At 56.3% G+C, this 21529-nt stretch overlaps 11 protein-coding genes across 11 annotated transcripts; 6 read left to right on the top strand and 5 right to left on the bottom strand.

Moving 5' to 3' along the window:
• Positions 1-364: 364 nt before the first annotated feature.
• F5144DRAFT_628057 (uncharacterized protein) lies at positions 365-1376 on the top strand (the record flags this gene model as incomplete). Its single annotated transcript, XM_066792320.1, has 2 exons — positions 365-696; positions 774-1376. The coding sequence occupies 2 exons, from the start codon at positions 365-367 to the stop codon at positions 1216-1218; spliced, it is 777 nt and encodes a 258-aa protein (XP_066644241.1). The 3' UTR covers positions 1219-1376.
• Positions 1286-3498, bottom strand: F5144DRAFT_565871 (uncharacterized protein). Its single transcript, XM_066788527.1, has 3 exons — positions 3140-3498; positions 2901-3062; positions 1286-2848 (listed from the first exon to the last, which is right to left on the bottom strand). Exons 1-3 carry the CDS (start codon positions 3356-3358, stop codon positions 1559-1561), a joined length of 1671 nt encoding a protein of 556 aa, XP_066644240.1. The 5' UTR covers positions 3359-3498; the 3' UTR covers positions 1286-1558.
• A 593-nt stretch (positions 3499-4091) lies between these two features.
• F5144DRAFT_161176 (glycosyltransferase family 32 protein) lies at positions 4092-5452 on the bottom strand. Its single transcript, XM_066782543.1, has 3 exons — positions 4860-5452; positions 4554-4785; positions 4092-4474 (listed from the first exon to the last, which is right to left on the bottom strand). The coding sequence occupies exons 1-3, from the start codon at positions 5356-5358 to the stop codon at positions 4204-4206; spliced, it is 1002 nt and encodes a 333-aa protein (XP_066644239.1). The 5' UTR covers positions 5359-5452; the 3' UTR covers positions 4092-4203.
• On the top strand, positions 5453-6053 carry F5144DRAFT_161175 (uncharacterized protein). The gene has a single exon (XM_066782542.1). The coding sequence runs from the start codon at positions 5548-5550 to the stop codon at positions 5935-5937; it is 390 nt and encodes a 129-aa protein (XP_066644238.1). The 5' UTR covers positions 5453-5547; the 3' UTR covers positions 5938-6053.
• Positions 6054-6205: 152 nt separating this feature from the next.
• On the top strand, positions 6206-7950 carry F5144DRAFT_565866 (histidine phosphatase superfamily). Its single transcript, XM_066788526.1, has 3 exons — positions 6206-6795; positions 6857-7078; positions 7144-7950. Exons 1-3 carry the CDS (start codon positions 6706-6708, stop codon positions 7735-7737), a joined length of 906 nt encoding a protein of 301 aa, XP_066644237.1. The 5' UTR covers positions 6206-6705; the 3' UTR covers positions 7738-7950.
• On the bottom strand, positions 7891-10548 carry F5144DRAFT_619439 (uncharacterized protein; the record flags this gene model as incomplete). The annotated part of the gene is made up of 9 exons (XM_066791968.1): positions 7891-8485; positions 8552-8609; positions 9028-9037; positions 9079-9355; positions 9416-9511; positions 9577-9624; positions 9695-10009; positions 10076-10298; positions 10365-10548. 9 exons carry the CDS (start codon positions 10546-10548, stop codon positions 7891-7893), a joined length of 1806 nt encoding a protein of 601 aa, XP_066644236.1.
• A 725-nt stretch (positions 10549-11273) lies between these two features.
• F5144DRAFT_529205 (uncharacterized protein) lies at positions 11274-15587 on the top strand (the record flags this gene model as incomplete). The annotated part of the gene is made up of 7 exons (XM_066786898.1): positions 11274-11703; positions 11778-11904; positions 11971-12620; positions 12687-12966; positions 13025-13290; positions 13433-13725; positions 13791-15587. The coding sequence occupies 7 exons, from the start codon at positions 11274-11276 to the stop codon at positions 15585-15587; spliced, it is 3843 nt and encodes a 1280-aa protein (XP_066644235.1).
• Positions 15588-15935: 348 nt separating this feature from the next.
• F5144DRAFT_600725 (uncharacterized protein) lies at positions 15936-16615 on the bottom strand (the record flags this gene model as incomplete). The annotated part of the gene is made up of 3 exons (XM_066791091.1): positions 15936-16208; positions 16333-16532; positions 16609-16615. 3 exons carry the CDS (start codon positions 16613-16615, stop codon positions 15936-15938), a joined length of 480 nt encoding a protein of 159 aa, XP_066644234.1.
• A 194-nt stretch (positions 16616-16809) lies between these two features.
• F5144DRAFT_565860 (uncharacterized protein) lies at positions 16810-18395 on the top strand. The gene is made up of 2 exons (XM_066788525.1): positions 16810-17452; positions 17522-18395. Exons 1-2 carry the CDS (start codon positions 16969-16971, stop codon positions 17968-17970), a joined length of 933 nt encoding a protein of 310 aa, XP_066644233.1. The 5' UTR covers positions 16810-16968; the 3' UTR covers positions 17971-18395.
• On the top strand, positions 18225-19523 carry F5144DRAFT_644304 (serine hydrolase FSH; the record flags this gene model as incomplete). The annotated part of the gene is made up of 2 exons (XM_066792843.1): positions 18225-18737; positions 18889-19523. Exons 1-2 carry the CDS (start codon positions 18674-18676, stop codon positions 19521-19523), a joined length of 699 nt encoding a protein of 232 aa, XP_066644232.1. The 5' UTR covers positions 18225-18673.
• A 199-nt stretch (positions 19524-19722) lies between these two features.
• F5144DRAFT_591255 (uncharacterized protein) lies at positions 19723-20541 on the bottom strand (the record flags this gene model as incomplete). The annotated part of the gene is made up of 1 exon (XM_066790247.1): positions 19723-20541. The coding sequence occupies one exon, from the start codon at positions 20539-20541 to the stop codon at positions 19723-19725; it is 819 nt and encodes a 272-aa protein (XP_066644231.1).
• Positions 20542-21529: the final 988 nt, after the last annotated feature.

The following is a 21529-nucleotide window of genomic DNA, read 5'->3' as shown; positions in this document are numbered from 1 at the left end:
TCGGGCAGTGTCCCCGAATGGAGCCGAAGATCAACACGGACTCCACGATATCTCCTCTCTTTTGGGGTTAGTAGGCAGGTAGTGGTGGGTTACACAGCAGAACATGCGGTCAGGCTTGTGACTTATTACATGCTTGCACTCTCCTATTCTAGAACCTAACACCAAACTCCGGATTGTGCAACATCGGTTGCTCTATATGTACGGCAACACCACAGGTTTCTCCTTTCAATCGCCCCCGTTGTCACAACCGCCAGGATTTTAACCCAAGTCCCTGAACCATCCCGTTCTCACTCACCAACACACAACACACCCACCCACACCAAAGTCCCCGATAGAGCCCCACACGAAACGACCAGACAACAACATGGACGGCCCCCAAACCCCTTCCAAACCCTCAACCCCCCTCCCCCCCTCCTCCTCCTCCTCATCCCTTTCAGCCCCCAAACCCTCACCCCCCACCACCCCCTCCCAACAATTCCCGATCCCCTCCTTCCCCCCCACCCTCAACGCCTACGGCCAATGGGGCAAAATCCGCAGCTTCAACCCCTGCGGCGCCACCGAAGACCACCGCCTCTGCCACGTCGAGGTCCACACCGGCTACAGCGGCAAGCCACCCCTGGGCACCCGCCCCGGCGTGGTCCTGTACAACGGCAAGGATAGCAAAGCCCCCGTGCTGGCGGCCGCGTGCTACGATTCGTATCGCGCGGCGAGCAGTTGGGGGTTTAATAACAGGAGTGTTATTCTCATGCCGCCGATGTTTGGGGGTTGGTGAGTGAGGAGATGCCGGCGTTGGTGAGGGGGGGGAGGGTGGTGTTTGTGTTTGAGGTGGAGGTGGAGGTGGGGGGTGGGGAGGGGGTGAGGAGGGAGAGGTTTGGGTGGTGGAAGGTGGGGAAGGGGACGGAGGAGGAGGCGAAGGAGGGCGGGTTTAGGCTGGTTGCGTTGTCGACGGGTGGTGATGTTGGGGCGGATTCGGCGGGTCAGGGGGGCTCGTCCTGTTATGTGCCGGAAGGTGCTGACGGCGGCGAGGTGCTCGCGTTTTTGACGTGGAGGAGGTTGTTCCCCAAGTTCAAGCACGCCTTTACTCTCGAGTTGCTTGGTCGGGGTCGGTCGGGGGAATTGGGAGAGCGGTGGAATCTCATGGTTGTCATTACGGCGTTGCGGATTTGGGCACTGCGGTTGAACGGGAGGACAAAGACGGGTGTGATTGCCGCGGAATAGAGAGCGGCGGGTAGGGCTTGCCTGCATGTGGTCCCGGGGACCAGGCTACATGACTCCGTTATATCTATATCTCCAACTCTGAGTTCCTCAGTTTGTGAAAAACTGTATCTTGGTCATGACTGCTAACTAGAAAACCTCCAGAGCCTTTTTCAGACCGGGTGACAATACATTTATAATTCCTATTCCCTAGGGCTTTCGGTTCCCATGGCTCTTGGGGAGTGTTGGGAGCATATGCTCCCGCTGTTCTCGCAGTTCTTGTATTATATGTTTACAACAATACTATGTAGAGGGGTTGGGGAATCATTGGTTGACCCTGAATCCTTTGGAGTCTCCCGTAAAGCTAGCCGATATGGGGAAAGTACTGCGACCATTCCGGCGTCATAAACGCGGAATCCGATGCGTAGGGAAGGCCGATAATTGCTCCCACTATGAGATAAAAACGGGAGAAAACCAACAATAGCGCTAAGCCACCCCCAAGGCACACACCCAGAGGAATGGTAAACACAATAAGTCCAAAAAGCATCTCTTTCGAAAGGATAACCAGCATAAGGGAAACACAAGAGACGATCAAGATGAGCAGGCCAGGCACGGCCACACCGAGCCCAGACAGTCGCCAGATGATCTCAGAGATGTGTCCATGAAACGACCCATTCCACGCAATGAGGTGCCAGCTGCCATACATTGTGGATGCCGCAATGAACAGGAGTGCGATGGCGGTAGACTTGGCCTCAGGCCAATTTGACGCGCGGTAACCGACCCAGCCTGACTTCTTGGTCTGATAACCAGCGGAAGATGACCCAGCTAATATATCTTTCCCGTGCTCTGTCGAGACTGCGGATCGTCGGAGAACCAGGAGATCGTGGGGGATGACGCGCGGTAGCTGCCGTAGGACCTCGAGTTGTGTCCAGGCCGCGATGGTGGTAAAGCGGCATCGGGTGACGAGTTCGTCTCTCGAAGTGTCTTCGTGGGGTTTGGTGTTAAATTCCACGTATACTATCGGCTTAGCAGAAACGTGAGCGTAAATCCTCTCGAAGAGGGAGGAGCTCGGGAGAGGGCGGTGCGTTGGGGGTTGAGACTCGTTACTAGACTCGTTGCTACTCATGCCTTGGTCGACAAAATCGCGTGCGGGCTGAATTTGGCCGATGTTGCTTCCCAGGTACATGGCCGCACAAATGGACGCGGCCCCATCGTCTTCCATAGGGATGAGAACTGGCACCTCAATGTCCAGCGGCTTGTCCCACCAGATCAGGTAGACGAGGAGGGCACAGGCAGCGTGAGCGAAAGTGTTGATCTCAAGTAATGTTACTGCGAAACCGAGACAGAGGCGGGTAATGAAGTTAAAGCCGAAGTACGTAGCCTGGATGCAAACCAGGGCCTTGGCGAGCTGATTGGCCTTGCTCTTGTCTTGAATTTGCTCAGCCGAGATGTTGGGAAATAGATCTGGCCGGTTCCTTGCGATCCACTTCAGGCCTTTGACGGTCAGCACAAGCCTTGTGCGACCTTGGGGGAGTGGTGTTAGCTCGGGCCTTGGCGAAACATCGAAGGCGAACCCGCCCATGAGGGCAAAGAAGCTGTGCGTAGCGGTCCAAACATGTCGCTTTTGTGGGGTGGCCTCTTCGAGGGCGATGCACTTGGGAGGCACTTTTCAGTCGTCTTTCACTTCATCAGATGGTCATACTCACGTCGTCTACGACAGGTGGCGGTCTGAGACGTAGCAGGACTCCAAGATCCCCCCACATGCGCGGCTTTTTCTTTTCGGTCGAATGCGCGCCGCCCAAAGCCTGTCTCATCCCTTTGCCCAGCTTTTTCTGACTTAAGCCCTGGACAAATGCAACGAAAACGATCTGTTTTATCCTCGCGGTTATTTTCAGGGATTTGGGAGTCGACAATGACAATGTCGAGATGAATGAGGATAGCATACCATTTCGGGGGCAAGAAGGCCAACCATTAGCCATTTTGTCTTCCGCCACAGCTGCTTACCAACTTTGCCGTGCTCGGGGATGCTAAGATGAAGTGCGGTCCAAATACAGAGTGTAAGAGTAATGATGCAACCGGATAGAATGCTCCAGGTACCGCGGCCGTTTGGCTCGGGCCGCCAGGTGGCCACTTTCATTGTCTCATTGCCTAGTGGTGTCCACATTGTTTGAGAATCCAGAGAATATGTGACGATATTGGACAGTGGGAGCGTCGATTAAAGGTCGAAAATTGGACATGAAGAGAGGTCTTCTCGCGAGGGAGCGTTGCCGGCGTGTGTGGCAGCAGGGTCGCCTACCTACATGTATTGAGTCAAAAGGCCTCCAACTTCAAGTAATACAGACACAGCATTCGACCACGTACCCCCACACCAACACCCAACCCAACCCAATGTAACCCAGCCAACCATACAAAAGTCGACCTTTGGCACCTAAAAGGACGGCCAGCAACCACGTAAGCCTTTCAAGAAATGCAAAAGCTCTTCGGGGTATTGGAGGACCGTTTAGCCGCATGGGTTCGCAGTCGGGGGGCTATTGGCCTTCGCCCTACGCGTCAGAGCCCAAAGGGCAATGGCGGGATCTTAGTCCAGAGTGAAGCAGACAGTACAAGCACAGATGGAGCAACATATGAGCAAACAGTGGGATTGAGGCCACACTGAACTCTGACTCCTTCCTCGAACCAGATTCTCCCCTTCCTTCTTATTCCCAACTCCATCTTCCTCACCAGTCCGTGTTCCTACCCAATACCGTTTGGCCAGGGAGATGCATTTAGTTTCCCTGTAGGGTGACAAGAGAATATCCTCTCAATACGGGGCCTAAGTTCAAACCCAATCTATCGGTCTAGCGAACTTTGATCCAATACTCCATATAAGCCCAGTACAGGAACCCAACTCGGGGCAGATTTCGTTGGGACTAATTTTGAAGAGCATTTAGGGCCTACAGGCCCGCCCGAGCCCCTGAATATAACAAAACGGAGAAGAAGCTCCGAAGCACAAGCCCATACAATAATAGTTCACACCCGCAAGCCAGCCCTCCTCTTCAACCTCCTCGCGCCATAGAACACCAGCCCCACGGCAGCAACACCCACCACCGGCAGTGCCCAGCCGTGGGTTTTGCCCAACAATACAATTATGGCGGCATCATAGGAATGCCACGACGAGCTGCCGAAGTGGTTGAGGATGGGCGTCGAGACACGACCGTTGAGGTTGTGCATATTAGGATTCTCCTTCGGCCCGGCCAGGACTTTGAGCTCGGCGCGGTTGGGCTGGATGGCATGGATCGTTCTGCAGAAGAAAGCATTGACATTGTCAGTACGGAGCAGTTGTTTAACAGGCAGAGGCCACCAAGGGATGGGGGACCCACGACGCATAATGGCAGCCAGTGCTGAACATGACGGTTGGATACGGCAGACCGAGCCATTGTCTGTTGTATCGGTGCAGGTTGTCCACCAGCTGACGCACGTAGGTGTTGCCCTTGCTGGCCATCATGAAGCTGATCGACAAGCCGGTGGGGTGAGCGGCGGGGGCGACAAACTCGAAGCGTCGGAGGGGGCCCAATGCGCGCTTGCATTGGAGGTCCATGTCGAGAATGACACCTGGGGGGAGGTGAAGACGTTAGCTTAGTTCCATCTGCCTTCCGCAGGGGTAGGTATTGAGGGGTGACGCTTACCGCCATGGTGGTACAACACCATATACCGTAGCGCATCAACCTTCTCAATGGGATACCGGTATGTTGTCCACATATTGTAAAGCTCTGGGAAGTGCTGGCTAACGAGCTTATCGGCAGTCTCATCTGTCCAGAGAAAGGCCTCCCAGCCTGGGTGCATGTCCAAACAGCTCTGGCGAACTTCGCTCCATTTCGAGTGTGTGGCAGCCCCGGAACCGAGCGAGATGTGGTGGAGAATAGGAGGCACTCGGTCTGGGAACGGAGCGGCGCTTGTTTGGTGAATGCTGTAGTTTGCGAAGGTGACGTCGAAATCGTCGAGCTCGGCTGAGAGGTAGAAGTGTTCGGAGTAGCGCGGCCAGGTCAAGGGAAGAGATGCGAGCGTCAAAGTGTCATGGAGGAGGTCCTGGGCGTACCAGAGCCCGTAGAGCACAAGGAATAGAACTAAAGCGGAGGAGCCGGGTCGCACTCGGCGCACACGAATTGGTCGCGATGTTGACCCCATAGCAAGCAAGTGTCAGGGTGGGGGAAACAAAGGGAAGAATGAGACAGACGCAGACGGCAACCTGTACGGTGTAGGTAGGTATTGAGTAGAGGAAAACATGGTGAAAGCAATGGTGGGCTGTGTGTTGGAGACTCGAACCCTGACCAAGCTTCTTTGACCCCGGAGAGCCGCCTTGTTGGAACGGATGGGATGGAAATGTTCCTATTCGGGACACTTTGGTTTCTCATACTGTGCATACAGTCAGCTTGCCGTCGTCCCCATGAAGCCAGCCATTGGCCCGTTGCCCGGCTCGGACGCATTTGGTTATCGGCCGGATTGAACAAAGAGTGGATGAGACTACTTGATGACGACGCTTCCATCGTGGCTCGGGGCCGAGACGCTTGGATTATGGCGAAACGGAAGGCCCGGAAATCTGGGAGGCACATGTTTGGGAACACAGCACGCGTGCCGTTCTCCCGGGTACTCCATGGTGAAAGCGTTTGGGGTACGCGACGAAGAGCCCCGAAAAACGGGTATTTCTTGAGAAACAGCCCTGTCATCTTGAATATGACAGGCACCCCAAGATTGGCTGCGTGGTAGTGGCTGAGTGCTGGGAGGTGAAGGCCTTCATTTCATCGCATTATTGGAGCCCTGTCCTCGCAACCTAGGTATGTGTGGTATGACCACCCACTTCAATAGAGCGAGACAATGGAAAATAGGCGGTAACAACTGTTAGTTACAATGCAAAAGCAATAACGGGATGGCAAGCAGCTTAGCGGCGAAATGCATCCTCTCGGACTCGCTTTTCCTTTGCCCGAGTCCGAGGACGGTGTTTAGGGCTGGAATCGATAAAATAAGAACGACGAGTTCTCCAAGGACGCGTACGCTTCGGGGCAGGGAAGTCCCAAAGGGTGTGCAGTAATCTGCCATCTGAGATCTGTACGACGCGAGCCGAAGGAAGCACAACCATGCCAACCAATGCCATGCCCACAGGCCAGTGCAATGCCAATGCCAATATCCACAGGCCAGGCAATGCCATCTTGGCTGGCATTGGGATAGAAGTAGGCTATCAAGTATCTACTTGTAGTTAGGGTGGATGGAAGGAGGGGAATCATTCTGCTCGGATCAACTTTAGACGGGTTTACCCCTGAGGGCTCCGTAGTTCATGCCAGTCGCTTGGTAACTGTTGATGGACCAATAAGCGGCAGGTTTGACCCCTCGTGGAGATGCCAATTGCTAGGTAAGGTACTTGTCCCGCACCTCCTCCGATTTGTTCACCACATCTCCACCACATCTCATCCCAGAATCGTCCGCCTTTGGTATACCACTCCTACTTAGGTAGTAGTAATACCTGAGATACCAAGCAACATGGCGTCAGGGTCACCAAAGCTGAGGTATACCGCCGTTACCGGATATTTCACGCACGATGCACAGCCCACGGACAAGTCCTTCGAAGCGGTGAGCATCACGCCGGCCCGATGTACATACATGTACACTGGTCATTTGCTCACAATGCCAGATTACTTTACCCGCATTAGGCCTGATTGACCGGGAGTACGAGACTGACAAGTCATTTGACCCCCTGCGCGAGAAAAGCAGCTGGGAACGCTTCGCCCACTACCTCGATCATTTGAACGAAGTAGCGGGCGGTAAGGCCGTCTACAAGTTGCTGTACGCTGCTCGCCACGGCCAGGGCTACCACAATGTAAAGGAGCGAGAAGTTGGAACAGCCGCGTGGGAGGTAAGCATTATCTTTCCGTGTCGTCCTAGGCCGAGACGGAACAGCTAACATTCTCTCTTGAGTAGTCATACTGGGCAAAGCTGGACGGCGACGACAAGACGACCTGGGCGGACGCCCACCTGACCCACACAGGCATCGGCCAGGCCAAGGCCATGAAGACTTTCTGGGCAGACGCCGCGGTCACCGCAAAGCTGCCCCTCGCAGGCCGACACTACGCCAGCCCCCACGCCCGCTGTCTGGAGACATGCGAAATAGCCTTCTCAGACCTGACACTGCCTCCCGGTGGCGGCGAGGTCCCGCCTTTCCAGCCGCTCATCAAAGAGCTCATCCGGGAGAGACTGGGCATTCACACGTGCGACCGCCGGCGCACACGCACCTGGATACACGAGAATCACCCCGTCTTCGCGATTGAAGAGGGCTTCGCGGAGGAGGATGAGTTGTGGAAGCCGGATGTGAGAGAAACACTGGCAGAGCACGCGGTCCGGGTGAAGGCATTCTTGGATGATCTATTCACTAGCGACGATGCGCCTATCATTTCCGTCACTGCCCACTCGGGAACTATTCTGGCGCTGTATGAGGTTATTGGACACCCGGCGGTGAGGGTCGCGCCTGGGGCGATCATCCCGGTCTTGATCAAGGCGGAGGTCGTGGAAGGATAGGAGCACTCGCGGTAAGAGCGGGGGCTGCCTTAAGGTACCTATTCAAGAAGTACAGCATTATTGTCTAGATAATCCTTTTGGCAGAAGACAGAAGCCCAACATTGAGAGTCGAAATAGACCCCGAAAAGAGATCTTTTACAGCCTCTATTACCCCTACGGAATCTCACACGCCGTATCAGGACAATACCCATGATTACACGCATAGCTACACAGCCCCTCATAACTCCCATCCAACCCCTCCACCGGAACCCCCGGCGCACCCGTAACAGGGGGCTCCTCAATCTGCGGGCCATACAAGCTACACACGCACGGCCCCGGCGGACAGTATCCATACATACAACAGAACCCACAAAGCCCCGCATAACCCCCCTCCCCCTCCCCCTGAACGCACACCAAACCGGGCTCGGGCGTCGGGCTGTAGGCCGTCGTGCACACGCCCGCGGGACAGTAGCCCCGCGAGCAGGCAAAGTCGCACAGCGGGCCGAAGTCGGCGGGTTGTCCGACCAGGGCATATCCGGGCCCGGCGACGACGGCTGGGGGGGTGTTGGGGGTGTCGCTGGTGGTGGATGTGCAGGTGCATGGGGACGGGCAGAAGTCGTAGTGGCAGCTGTAGTCGCACAGGCCGAGGTACCCGCCGGGTCCGGTGCCGTCGGTGCAGATGGAGGTTGGGGTGGAGGTTGGGCTGGTGGTGGTGGTGGTGGATGTGGGAGGGAGGGAGGAGGTGGTTGGGGATGAAACGGGGTGGATGCTGTTGTATCGCGGTGTAGTGTCAGCGAAGCTGGTCCAGCCAGAGGGCCGCTACATATAGACATACCAATAGTCGGAGCCAACCTCCAGGTTGGTGCATTCAGAGTCGATGGATGGGTTGAGGCCTGCTCCCACAGGTAATTAGCAAGCCGTCGGGTTGGAGTTTCAGACGGCGTATTCACCCAATAGCTGACTCCATGCGATCTCAAAAAAGAGGCAAATGGAAGTGCAAGTATCGTCTTCCTCGACCTCATACCAGTAGCCACAGTTGGAAGAGCTCCCTGGGGGGGTTGGATTCGCAGGGTTCCTTGAACAGCAGGGGGCTAGGTCAGATGACATTCGTCAAGGAGGGAAATAGTCCAACACGTACGCTGTAGTGGTAAACATTGTCGTCTGCGGTGGGCCAACAACGTCCGGCACATAGAGGCCCGTAGAGCCCGGAGGTCTGTTGAGAGGAGCAAGTCAGACTCGGCTACACGTGGTCGCTAGGTTGACCCGTCGTGGAACTTACGCAACACAGACCGAATCACCCGCCTGGAGGACATCTCCCATGCTGAGGAAGAGATTCCACGTCCAAAACTGGACTTCGGTAACGCCGATGGTGCTGAGGGCCGTGGAGCTTGCGAAGGCGCGTGCCGAAATCTGCTGCCCCACGACGAGGCGTGTACAGGTGACGGGCGAGCAGACTGTCTGGCCGCGGAGGTCGTGACACGGAAGCTCGGGGTTTAAACGGCGCACGCCGGCGGTGGGGAAATCGTGGGCCGCGGCAAAGCTGTTGCAGTCTATCGGGGGGCTGGCGCTGTCACCCGCTGGGACTGACACAACGTTGGGGCAGTCGGTGAGATCCCGCGGCTCTCGCTCCCCGAAATCGCTGTGAATGGAGCATAAGCAATCATCTGAGCACTGTTAGATTGTGAAGCGAGAAACTTACGCTGGGAAATCAAATACTGCGTTTCTATATGGGTTCGGAATTCTCATAATCCCACAGTTCTTCACCATGTTTCTCCAGATCTGCTCCGGCATCTCGCTGTGCCAGTCTGGGATTAGAATTGCTCGTGTTCGGAAGAAGGCCCCGACAGAGAAATAACTTACGTCCAAGCTGGTGCTCCCTTCGGTTCGTATTTCGCCAAGAACAATGATCTGTCCGTGGTAAGCCATCAGATGCCCTGCCTCGACTTCACGAAATCGATCACCAGGCATTATCACTCACGCAAAACACGGCTGGCACTGAATCTGAAGCGGATACTCGTCCTCGTAGATGAGATCTGGCCATCCGTGGCCGTTGTCTGTCGGCATCTCCGAGGATCGGTTGTAGTAAATGTCGTAGGCGCCAAACGCGTCACTAGCATAGTGGTAGTTCTGATAGCTCGGCTGCATGTCTTCCCAAGGGGTTGGATCGATACATTTTCCGTTCTCGTCCATTGCCCAGTAGAATCCGTGGGTATCGTCCCATTGGAGATGGCACTTCAGGGTCCAGGTCGGCCACTGTACCGTACCATCCATGACAAGGGCGCCAATATCCCAGCTGAGGTGCCGTCAGTGCTAAATGTTTACCAGGATTGCTGCTCGCTCGAAAGAGGTATCAGCTCACGTCTTTTCCACTTCCAAGCAGAACTCAGGAGGCGATCCCTGGGTTGAGCATATCAACTTCAGTCTATCCGAGATGGTATCACTGAGGTCAGCCAACGAGAAGAGAGTGCCGTCCATGTAAAACGTGTCCGCTGCACAACTTGTGGCCATGTTTGTAACCAGCGTGTTTAGGTCCGCGACACATGACGGATCGCAGATGGCCGAGAGGCCGGCGATGTCCCATCCTGGCAAAAAGGGTGTTTAGTGACTATTTTGCTCGGGGATATTCCCACATACAAGACTTTACTCACCAACAGCTGCCTCCTCGTAAATTAAAAGTTGAACAGTGTCTGGACAGTTCAAGGGCGTGTTGAAGGCTGCGTCGCACCCCGTGCTGAGGCTGTCCGTGAAGAGGGTCCGTTGGAGGCCATTGTAAAAGGTTATGACCGCCTCGACAGAAAGGAAAAGGGGCTGAAGCCAAAGTATGAAGGCCATTTGTAGCGTGATAGCTGCCAAACCGGAGTTGCTTCCAGTCACCTTGAGTGCCACTTCGTCTGAGAAGGGAGACGAGCCCGGGGGGCAGAGACTCGCGGGTAACTTGAATGGTTACACTTGAGGTGCCCGGGATACAGTGTCATGGGACGCCTCTGGCAACCATGGATGCCCAGCCCCTGCCAAGAGGAACTATGTAGCTCCCAACTCCCGATGAGGAGTAGAACGATGCAGGGACAGGTAGGAGTGCAACATCACCTCGCCTCGAGAGCTTCACTATCTGTTTTTCATGTGATTGTGTTGTGCCATTATTGAACGCCACCATCAATCGCCCCCACGACCCGAGTCTAGCGTCTAGGCAGGACGGCCTCGCGATACTTGGCACGTATAGTCTGGACCTACGGGTTACTCGAAAATGACACCAACTGCCTCTGCGCACCTCCTATGATCCCTCTCTAACCGCCCCCAACTGTGGGATGGGTGTGATGAGTCCCATTGACCGTGTGATGGAGTTCGCTTGTCCGCGGCAAGCTACGACGAGCACGGGCGAGCCCAAGCAGTGTAGGTCATGGGGTCACCGGCTGGGTTACGTACGTGATTCCTTGACCCCGGACTGAGGAGACACAACATTCGACGCCTCGCCACGTGTCTCTTCTGTCGCATTTCACATTTCCCCTTCTCTTTAACTAACCTTCAGCATCAGGATCCCTCACCACTGAGGACTGAAGATGCCACCTCGCCTGCAGAGCCGCGTGGGCTTCCTCCTTCTAACTATCTTGCTCCTCTTCGACGCAGCGCTCTCCAAGCAATGCTCCGCCACAAACCACTGTGCTGTCGGTTGCTGCAGTCAGTGGGGAAGCTGTGGTTTCGGTCCTGATTTCTGCGGCGCCGGGTGCCAGAGCACCTGCGATGCTGAGCCTGACTGTTCTGCCACCAAGTTGTGCGCAACCGGCTGCTGCGGTCAGTTCGGGAGCTGCGGCTTTGGCTCCGAGTTCTGTGGTACGGGTTGCCAAAGCACCTGCGACGCCGAGCCCCCGTGTTCCACGACCAAGCCCTGCGAGTCGGGCTGCTGCAATCAATGGGGCAACTGTGGATTTGGGCCTGAGTTTTGCGGAGCTGGTTGCCAGAACAACTGCGATGCCGTGGCTGACTGCGGTGGTGAGTGGACTCAACTGTCATGGAGCCTCGATGCCGTGGCCCGCGAGGTTGACATTGGTCTTGAACAACTACAGAGTATGCCGCCCCGGGGAAGAGCACATGTCCCCTCAATGTCTGCTGCAGCGCCCACGGTTTCTGCGGAACGACGGATGAATTCTGTGGCGACGGTTGCCAAAACGGTTGCGGCAACATCCCAGCGCCGTAGGTTGCCCCTTTTTTTTCGTTTCTAGCAGAATGTTCCCTCGGGCTAATTTAGCATGTGGATAGCTCTTGCTCAGGGGGCACGAGTGACAAGAAGACCATTGGGTACTATGAAAGCTGGTCCACCACGAGACCCTGCGATGCGTGGTACCCAGAAGATCTCAATGTCGAACTGCTGACGCACATCAACTTCGCCTTTGCCCTGGTCGGGCCCGACAACAAGATCGCCACGGCCAACGCATATGACATTGACCTGTACAGACGCACGACCAACCTGAAAGCCCGGAACCCCAGACTCAGGGTGTACATTGCCGTTGGCGGGTGGGCCGCTGGCACCGCCGACTTTTCCCGCATGGCGTCCACCGCCGGCGGGCGATCAACTTTTATTTCGTCGGCCCTGGCCTTCATGAAGACGTATGGGTTTGACGGCATTGATCTGGACTGGGAGTATCCATCTGCCGAGGACCGGGGCGGCGTTGCTGCCGATATGGCCAACTACGTGTCGTTGGTGAGCGAGATGCGTGGTGCCTTTGGGCAGCGGTACGGCATCACGGTTGCTGTGCCGAATTCCTACTGGTATCTGCGTGGCTTCGACGTTGCCGGGATGATCGAGCATATTGATTGGTTCAACGTAATGAGTTATGATATTCACGGCACATGGGATGGAAACTCGAAGTGGACACAGCCATTGGCGCTGCCACACAGCAATATCTCTGGTAAGCATCACGATTGATGAAAGATCAAGGCATATCTTAGGCTGACATAGGGCACAATCTCAACAGAAATTAGGGACGGCCTGAATTTGCTGTGGAGAAACAACGTCCCCCGACATAAGGTGGTTCTCGGCCTCGCATTCTATGGGCGATCCTTCACGCTGAAGAGCGCAAGCTGCAACACTCCTGGTTGCGAGTTCCGGAGCGGCGCAGAGCCGGGGCCCTGCACCGGAACCTCGGGCGTACTCTCCAACAATGAGATCTTCTCCATCATTCAACAAAAGGGGCTGACACCCGTTTTCGACCAAGAAGCGGGCGTGAAGTACATCAACTGGGACGGCGATCAATGGTATGCCCTGTCAATATCCAGTTTGCTTCTGGTATGGATTTTTGACCAGATAAACTAGGGTATCATATGATGATTGGGAAACTTTTGCCCTCAAGAAGGCCTTTGCTAACAGCGAATGTCTCGGAGGGACCATGATCTGGGCATTGGACCTCGACGCATTTGACCACCGGTCTCTGTGGGGAGTAGGAGGCTCCTTTGAGGGATACGGGGCCGCCTACAAGGAAGGGGGCCCTGCTGGAGGGCCTCCACCATCCAAAGGCCTGATCCAGGCAAATAACCTGGCTAAAAAGGCAGACAACCAACAGAGTATCATTGGGTTGGTATGTTGATTAGCCTTAGTCCGCCAACTAAGCCAATTTGCTAACAAGGGCCACCAGCTGGTGTTCTGGACCGAGTGCAGCAAGGATCCAAAGTGTCCCGTGGGCTTCAAGGAGCTCACCAGGAGCGCAAACATGGTGCGTATTAGCTCCCCAGCAAACTGAACCATCACGTAGCGGGCTTTTTGCAACTAACGCCGGCGGCGTATCAAAGATCTCGGGCGCCATTCGTAACACGTGCGATCCGGGCAAGTTTAGGGTCATGTGCATCGAAGACAACGTCGATCCTCACGGCTGCATCTGGTATGGTACGCCTCCATCGTGCAACAGCCAGTGCCCTGCGGGATCCATCCTGCTCTTCAAGGGCTCGGACTGGATCAATGGTTTCGCTCGGGTATGGGGCTGGTCCAGCGGCCTGACATGCCGAAACAGTTACAGCTTTGTGAGAAGCCCATATCATCTCCCTTTTCTCAAACCCAGCCGAACAGTAACTGACACATCCGGCAGTGCTGTGAGACAATTGACATCGCACCCAGCGAGCTTGGGCAATGTGAGCTCAATGGCAATATCAGCCCTTACTTCGGGGCCCCCGGCGGTGGCTACTCGGGAGACAGCCATATTGCGCGGAGAAGGGTGGCACAGCTTCAGGAATTGCATCCCGCGCCGCTCCCCTCTGGCTACGTGAGCCCCGAGGAGTGCCAGTACCAGAGAGGCTCGCTCCAAGTCATGGGCAGTCCCCTCAACGGCGGCTCTTGGATCTACCAGCTCCCGGGCCAGTGGATCAACAACCCCGGCGGAAACGGCTTGCCTGCGTTATTTGTGCCTCATGGAAAGCCCGGCCCCGGCGGCCTGAATCTGCCACCGCAGCAAGTGGGTGCGAACTGCGTGACCATCACCCAGACATTCGACACGACGCGATACTACGCAGTGGAAACCAAGGTCTGCGACGGCAATAACTACCAGCAGGCATGTTACCACATGCAGTCCGTCATGACCCACAGCCTTGGCCTGGCTCCGGGTGCAACCATCACTCTCACCTGTCCGGCGACGAGGTGGGCGGGCAACAGGCGATGGGCTCCCGGACTGTGGGACGCCATGCACCACCGTGCCTGGCTTTCCTGGATTCCCCGGCTGCCAGCGAATCAAGGTTTCTGGTGCGAGCGAGATGAGTTTCCGTACTTTGCCTTCATTGGCGAGCCGGGGTTCAGTTGGCAGTACATCCGCCTCATCCCCAAAACCCACAACGCCGGGGCCGGGCAGCTCGCCAACGGCTTCTGCCCCATGTTTGCCGAGACGACCATCGAGACGACCATCAACACTCTCAATGGCAGAAACGGGCAGTTGACGTGCTGGGAGACGGTGGACCGAACGACCAGCCTGAAGCGCATGTTTGTCGACAACATCAACATCCCGGACCACAACGGCAACCAGGGGCTGGCTCTGAACCCGTGCCTGCCGACCATCACCAACGACCCGGGATACGCGCTGTACACCGACGACCGCTACTACGCCCGGAACGGCCTCGGCTATCCACCGTACTGGTGGGCGCCGGCGCCCAGCCTGACCGTAGGCCACGTCAAGCCCGTGCCCAACGCAGGGTTCATCGACGGGTTCGGGAAGCGCGACGGCGACAATCTAATCGAGTTCCCAGCCGATCAGGAACAGCCACCCGCCGGCGCGCCCCCGATCCGCAACCCGCTAGGATTACGCCCATTCCCGCCTGTGGGAGGGAACAAGAAGAAGCGCTCCGCAAACCGCCGGGGAGACGACCACAACAACGACAACTACTTCAACAACAACGAGTTCAACCTCCCCGAGCACTCCTACCTCGCCGTAGTTCTCGAGCTAGCACAACGGGCCGCCTCAGACCACACTCCCGACTCGCAGGCAGCAGCGCTGGGGTTCGGCATCAGCGACGGCAACCGCACGCGGGCGCCGACGCGCGCCGAGCTTCTCCAACAATTCGGCGTGCTGCGGTGCGCGTCGGACGGGTGCGCGCGCGAGCTGGACGCCGTCGGGCGCGACGAGAAGGGCAACTACAAGCTGCGGAGCGGGCCCGTGGCGGATGGGGCTGTGACTGGGGCGGCCGCGGGAAAGACGGGGAGTCCGGCAGAGCAGGCGGCGAGCGTTTGCGCTACGGAGACGGTGGCGGCGTCGACGGAGAGTGGTGGCGGCGCGGCGGAGACGAAGACGGCCCGTTCCGGGAGAGGGAGAGGGCGCCATGATCGCCGTGCATATGATGAGTATTATCAGCCCCATGCCCCTACTCATGCGCCAGTAGTCACCTTTGAGAATAGGGGGTGAACGCTTTAGGACGGAAGAGGGGGGTTAGATTTTACTTGGCTCAGGGGAGGGAACACTCGTTCGAGGTACGTTAGGATGTAGCCCAGTCATGAGGAAATCGTAGACGAAATGGTAGGAGTCGAGAAGCTATGGTAGCCGTCGTCTCCAGCGCACGTTACTGTGCCGAGACATGATGTAAGACGGGCCAGACGTTGTCCGTGGACCCAGGTGCATGCGGATGCCGACGCCTGTGACCCTGATGACGTTAGGGTGATAAACTGCATCACGGTTAGTGTTGTAAGACGACGGAACGTTAGGACACCACCAACGCCCGATTCGGGAACGCGTTGAGGTTCCGGGCCACCTACATCAGTATTCGGCAAACCAGTATATCCCCGAGGCCTGCTCCCTCTCCTCGTGCCCAAGCCACCTTCTCTTGCCGCTTCTACCGCACCCTAATCGACGCAACCACGACGACCGAATATCATACACATCCATCCTCATCCAGCCGCGGTACTCATCATTGTCGTCCAACTCCTCTACCTCGGGGTCAGCTATACAGTCCGTCTCTGGCGGCCATACCCAAGCTCCTGCGCCGGTGCCAAGGAACTGCCGCTTCTCCTCGAGGCCGGGAACCTCGCCCTATCGGCGCCGCCGTCAGGATAAGCCAGGCCCTCCTCATCCTCAACCACCTCGATATAAAACCGACGAAACAGGTCCTGATTGGGGTTATTGTAATCGACCGAGTACTGCTTATATAGCGTACCAAACGCCGAGAAGCGGCCGCTATAATTGCCCCACCAGTAGACTTGGCTTTAAGACGCTCGAGTGCAACGGTAAACAGCACGCCCGATTCGGGGCTGTAGCCGGTGCGCAAGATGGTATAGCCCCACGAGCCGTGGGTGCGGCCGCGGGGGGCCCTAATGAACTGGTTCAGCGCGCCCAGGCTGCCGGTGGCGCTAATGTCTTTGAGTGGGGGGGGTCTTGTCCCAGAGGCCTTGGGGGATGGGCCCGAAGGTGGGTGGCGGCGTGCTTGTTGGACTTGTCATTTTATCGAATGGGGGGATTCTGGGAAATGTCACTGGGAGCGACGAGCTTGTGGTAACTGGCACGAGTTGCCTGGAATAAAACAACCCGGGCTGAGCAAAGTTCCTTCCACAGAACTCGAACTGTTTATTCGTATGGCCTATAGAAATGATGTTTTGGCCAATATTATGCAGGCCAAGCAGTGGAGTCGGTGCAAAATCAGTGGCTGGGCCAGGCCTTTAGTCCCTTGGGCCCCGACTGTCTGGTACCACCCATGGACCATGACCTGTAAGCAAAGGTCTGCTCTCCATTATTCCCCTCCAACCATCCCCGATCATCTCCATTCATCCACCTAACTACAGTAACCTTTAAACCAATGGACCACATCCCAGTCGTGTCCCCGTTCAGGGGGCACATCACAGCCCCTCCCCTCGCAGACTCACCCCTCGCATACAACGAAGATGTGATCGTCAACCTGGTGATACAAATCCTCACCATGCTCATCTCCATCGGACACATCAAGGCCGAGCGCATCCTGTTCGCGCCACCCGGCGGCCACACCGACATTGACGAAGCCGTCTGCGCCGGGCTGAACCTCGGACCGCGCGTTGTGTCGCTTTTGAAACGCCTGCCGTACTGGACCAGCAGTGAATTCGTCGAGTGGGCCCAGATCCGGCCGGACTCGTATCTGCCCAACTATCGGGATCCGGAGCACCTCCGTCTCGGCCGTCGGGTGTGCGGACTGCCGATGGGTATCAACCCGGACGCTGGGCTCGTTAACACGCAGCTTCGGCCGGGGGAGGTGATTTTGTTGTTCGAGCGAGAGGAGGGAGAGACGTGGGTCTTGGACACCGAGGCGAGTGAGTGTTTCCCCGCCGTCGAATTGTCCTGGCTACACGTCAATGTGAATGATGCTGATGGGGACAAAGACACCATCCGACGTAGCGATAATAGCGCAGTCGTCCTCGACCACATCCGCCGGGAATTTCCCGACTATGTGCCCGAGTTTCCCGAGGAGCCGAACCATTACCGCAACCGTGTCGCGCTGCATGCACCCACCGTTCTGGCCGACTATGTCGAGGACCTGCGACGTCTCGAGTTCATGCCCACCGGAGGTCTTGGTACCGGCGAAGCAACCGTGATATCGACGGGCTGGGAGCCGGGCATGGCCGCAGTGAGGGAAGCGTTGCTGCAGCAGTATGGCTGGCCTGACGAGTTCCGCGCTGAAGAGTGGAGGCAGGAGGCACCCGCCATCTACGAGGGAGCAAGGCAAGGAGTGAGCTGGGCCCCGGGAGGGTTTCGACTGCCACTGAACGAGATGCAAGTTCCCGGGCTGCATCCGGATGTGATTCAGTACCTAGAGAGGAGAGGCGCGTAGCACTGCCGGCGCCATACGGAAGCCAGGCTGGATAATCCAGTGAATTTGTCGAACAACTTGTCTTATTCAAGTTTGTTGATTTAATCGAGGTGGGCAGGCGGGTAGACCGAACGATCCAACTCCTGGAATCCGTAGTTTCTAGTAGGTGAAGCCATGGTGCTTCCAGTAACGCTCCTTTTATTCCCAAGAGGTACTTTCACTGGCGATGTTGCTATCAGCCAAGTTCGTAAACTCACCATTAAATCCCACCATAGCCTCAGCACCTAGACACAATAACCTATTTACCCTCTCGATTGATACTTTTCTACCCAACATCGGATCGGGAGACAAGTTGACAACAACCTCGGAGCCGATTCGGGGCTGAATTGGCCGTCCTTACGGCTGCCAAGCGGTTGCTGCAGGCCCGTGGCGCAACCGAAGTCGAGCGAAGCTACCGGAATTCAGCTTCTGCCGAGCTTCTCCGATCTCGCGTCAGCAGATTTTGACCGAGGCTGCACCGGTAGCGGCATGCTGGGAAATCGACGTGTCTCACATTCTTGTCATATTCTCAAGTTATCACAGTCGAGTAGGTACTGTTTCCATACGCCAGCGTCAACTAAACCTGTGTCGTGCCGACTTGCCCACGGGGGTACACTTCTGCTACAACTACACCCAGCCAAACTCACCTAAACCCCTCATCACATCCCGCAATCCGCGACCAACCATGACCAAACCCAGCATCGTCTTCCTCCACGGCTCCGGCACCAACGCCGACATCTTCCGCCTCCGTACGCAATTCCCCTGTTTCCCGTTTCCCGTTTCCCAGTTTTCCCACTACCCCCCTCCCCCTCAAAACCCATCAGACCGACCCAAGCCCCCTATCCTGAACCCCCCCCTTAGAACCACCCACTAACCCCCTCCCTCCCCCCCCTTCCACAGAAACTCGCAAACTCGCCGCCCTCCTCCAACCCCACTTCACGCTCCTCTACCCGGACGCGCCCTACCCCAGCGGCCCCGGCCCGGGCGTCCTGCCCTTCTTCGAAGGGTGCGACCCCTTCGCGACCTGGATGGACGACAGCTCGGCGGCGGCCGAGGACGCGTACTGGTCCTTGGAGGACGACGACAGCGGCGCGGCGAGGCTGTTGGAGAGTGTGGAGCGGTTGGTGAGGGAGGAAGGGGGGGGCGGGGAGTTGGTCGGGGTGGTGGGGTTTTCGATGGGCGCGAAGGTGGGGATGGAGGTGGTGAGGAGGTTGGAGGGGAGGGAGGATGCAGGGGGTGGGGGGGTGAAGGTGGTGGTGTGTGTTTGTGGGACGGTGCCGTATCGTGGGGGTGGGGATGTGGCGCGGGAGGAGGGGGGGAGGAGGATGTTGGGGCGGGGGGTGGTGAGGGTGCAGAGTGTGCATTTGATGGGGGAGACGGATCCGTGGAGGGCGGAGGGGGAGAAGTTGGTGGGGTATTTTGGGGAGGAGGGGAGGAAGGTGATGTGGTTTAAGGGGGGCCATCATATGCCGGCAGAGGACGCGGTCAATAAGCAGGTGGCGAGGATCATGTTGGCAGCTTGTGGGAAGGTGTGAGAGAGAGAAGGGATTCAAGGGAAGGGTGGTTGGATTTGTATTTCGGGGGTGGGTTGCGTACATGTTAGTAGACATTCATGGAAGGCGAAAAGAGGTGAAGATACGATCTGTTAACTGGCTCTGCTTGATTCTTGAAACATAATATTCGGAAAACCACCTGGTGCCTACCGACGACTCACAGCGAAGTAAAACCACCTAATTAGTCCTCATCCTCGTCAGACACCGCAGACTCCTTCTCCGCCGCATCCGAGTCAGGCACCGCAGACTCGTTATGTGCCGCCTCCAATTCAAACGCCACAGACTCGTTATACATCGCGTCCAAGTCATCGCTTGTTGGCGCAAGAGGTGCTTCGGCTGGGCCATCCGACTGGAATGTAGCGATCCGGCGCATGGGGTTGTGATAGCATATGTTGCATTTCTTGGGGCCGTCGCCCGGGACAAAGTAAATGTCGGCCCTGCGGGTTCGGCTACAGGTGAAACACTTCTCTTTGGTGCTGCAGGGTGGGCAGAGTTGACCAGGAGTCTCAACAAGGACGTGGGGGTTGCCGCACCCCCGGCAGAACTTGTAATAGTCGGCGATCACCATCCACTCATGGATTCCTTGGCATAAACCAAAAGTCTCCCAGAGGTTCATGATGGTCATTCCCCTGACCTGGGCTGGTGTTAGGGGCTTTATATTGCCTTTTACGTCGTTAACCAGCAGCCAGAGCCAGACCTCGGCGTCGGCGCACTCTAAGCAGTAGGGCTTCCGCGCTAGATCTCGCTCTTCTTCAGACATCTGTGCGATCTTGGAGCGCGGCTCTCCCTCTTCTCGCATTATGAGGTCTAGCCACTTAGAGACAGTCTTGTTGCATTTCGTGCATTCAGTCTCCAACTCTCTAACCTTCTCGTCACTGTCTTCGCCATCTTCTGAACCCTCTGGAGTGAAGAGCGGACTCAATGGCCTTTCCGTTTTCGGACTCGGAGGCATCGGGGGCACATCCTGTGTGTCGGCCTGATTCTCCATCTCGACATCCATCATTTTTGTATCTTGATCCATGATAATTAATGAATCAAATCTTGATTGGTGTCTCTTAAGTGGTGAGTACAAGAAATCTTCCGGTGCTCTGACCTCTTATTCCCATTCCTCCCCAGTCTGCACTGTGTTGATCGCCCCAACAAGCAAGGGTTTAAGTAACAAAACCAGCTCCCGGTTGTAAGAATGCAAGAAATAGCAACCATGTACTATCCAAGTAAATGGGCATGTTGTACATGCGTTGATATACTGCGCTCGGTTGACAAGAGCTTTGTTCCCTAGCGCTTGATTTCAGGCCATCCAATGCTGCGGGCACGACTTGATCTTTGTTCGACCGCCCATTGTTGCCAAAACTAAACTTCGGGAGTTGTCACCTGGTGGCATTCACATTCGGTGACGCCCAGCCCGTTAAGGGTTGGGAGTGAGACGTTCACTACACTGTTCCCAGCACTTCAGATGACCATGGTTGTGGAGGATCCTTTATGCGCACATGGCCGCCTCAACAAGTGGCGAGAATTGTCCACTCCCTCCCGGTTAGAGAGCAGTTATGCCCGTTTCTTCCCTATGAACTTCCGTAGTACACAGACCTAGAACGGAATATAGTTAACAGCGAGTAAGAAGGAACAACAAAATGAACCATTATCCACTAACGTGGTCCACCCCCAAGCGGCGCACACCCCCAAGCGGCGCATCTTTTTACGCGACACACCTTCCTATCTTCTACACAACTTTTCTCCCCAACCAAAAATGGCAATCCCTTCTTAAGAAAGCCAGATAATCTTGGCGATTGAAGCCATCCGGCAAGATAAAAAGCTTAGCCGTCGGAAAGCCGCGACAATCTACAATGTGCCTGAAAGTACTCTCCGCTACAGAATGAACGGACGAACGCCAAAGCTAGAGTCGCGTCCTGCAGCCCATAGATTGACAATCACCGAGGAAGAAGCAGTTGTCCATTACATACTAGACCTAGATACGCGAGGATTCGCGCCCC

This window comes from Chaetomium tenue (assembly GCF_020726465.1).
Source record: "Chaetomium tenue strain MPI-SDFR-AT-0079 chromosome Unknown F5144scaffold_3, whole genome shotgun sequence".
NCBI lineage: Eukaryota > Fungi > Ascomycota > Sordariomycetes > Sordariales > Chaetomiaceae > Chaetomium > Chaetomium tenue.
Note: the sequence above shows the minus strand (reverse complement) of the source record. Positions and strands in the feature narration are given on the sequence as shown.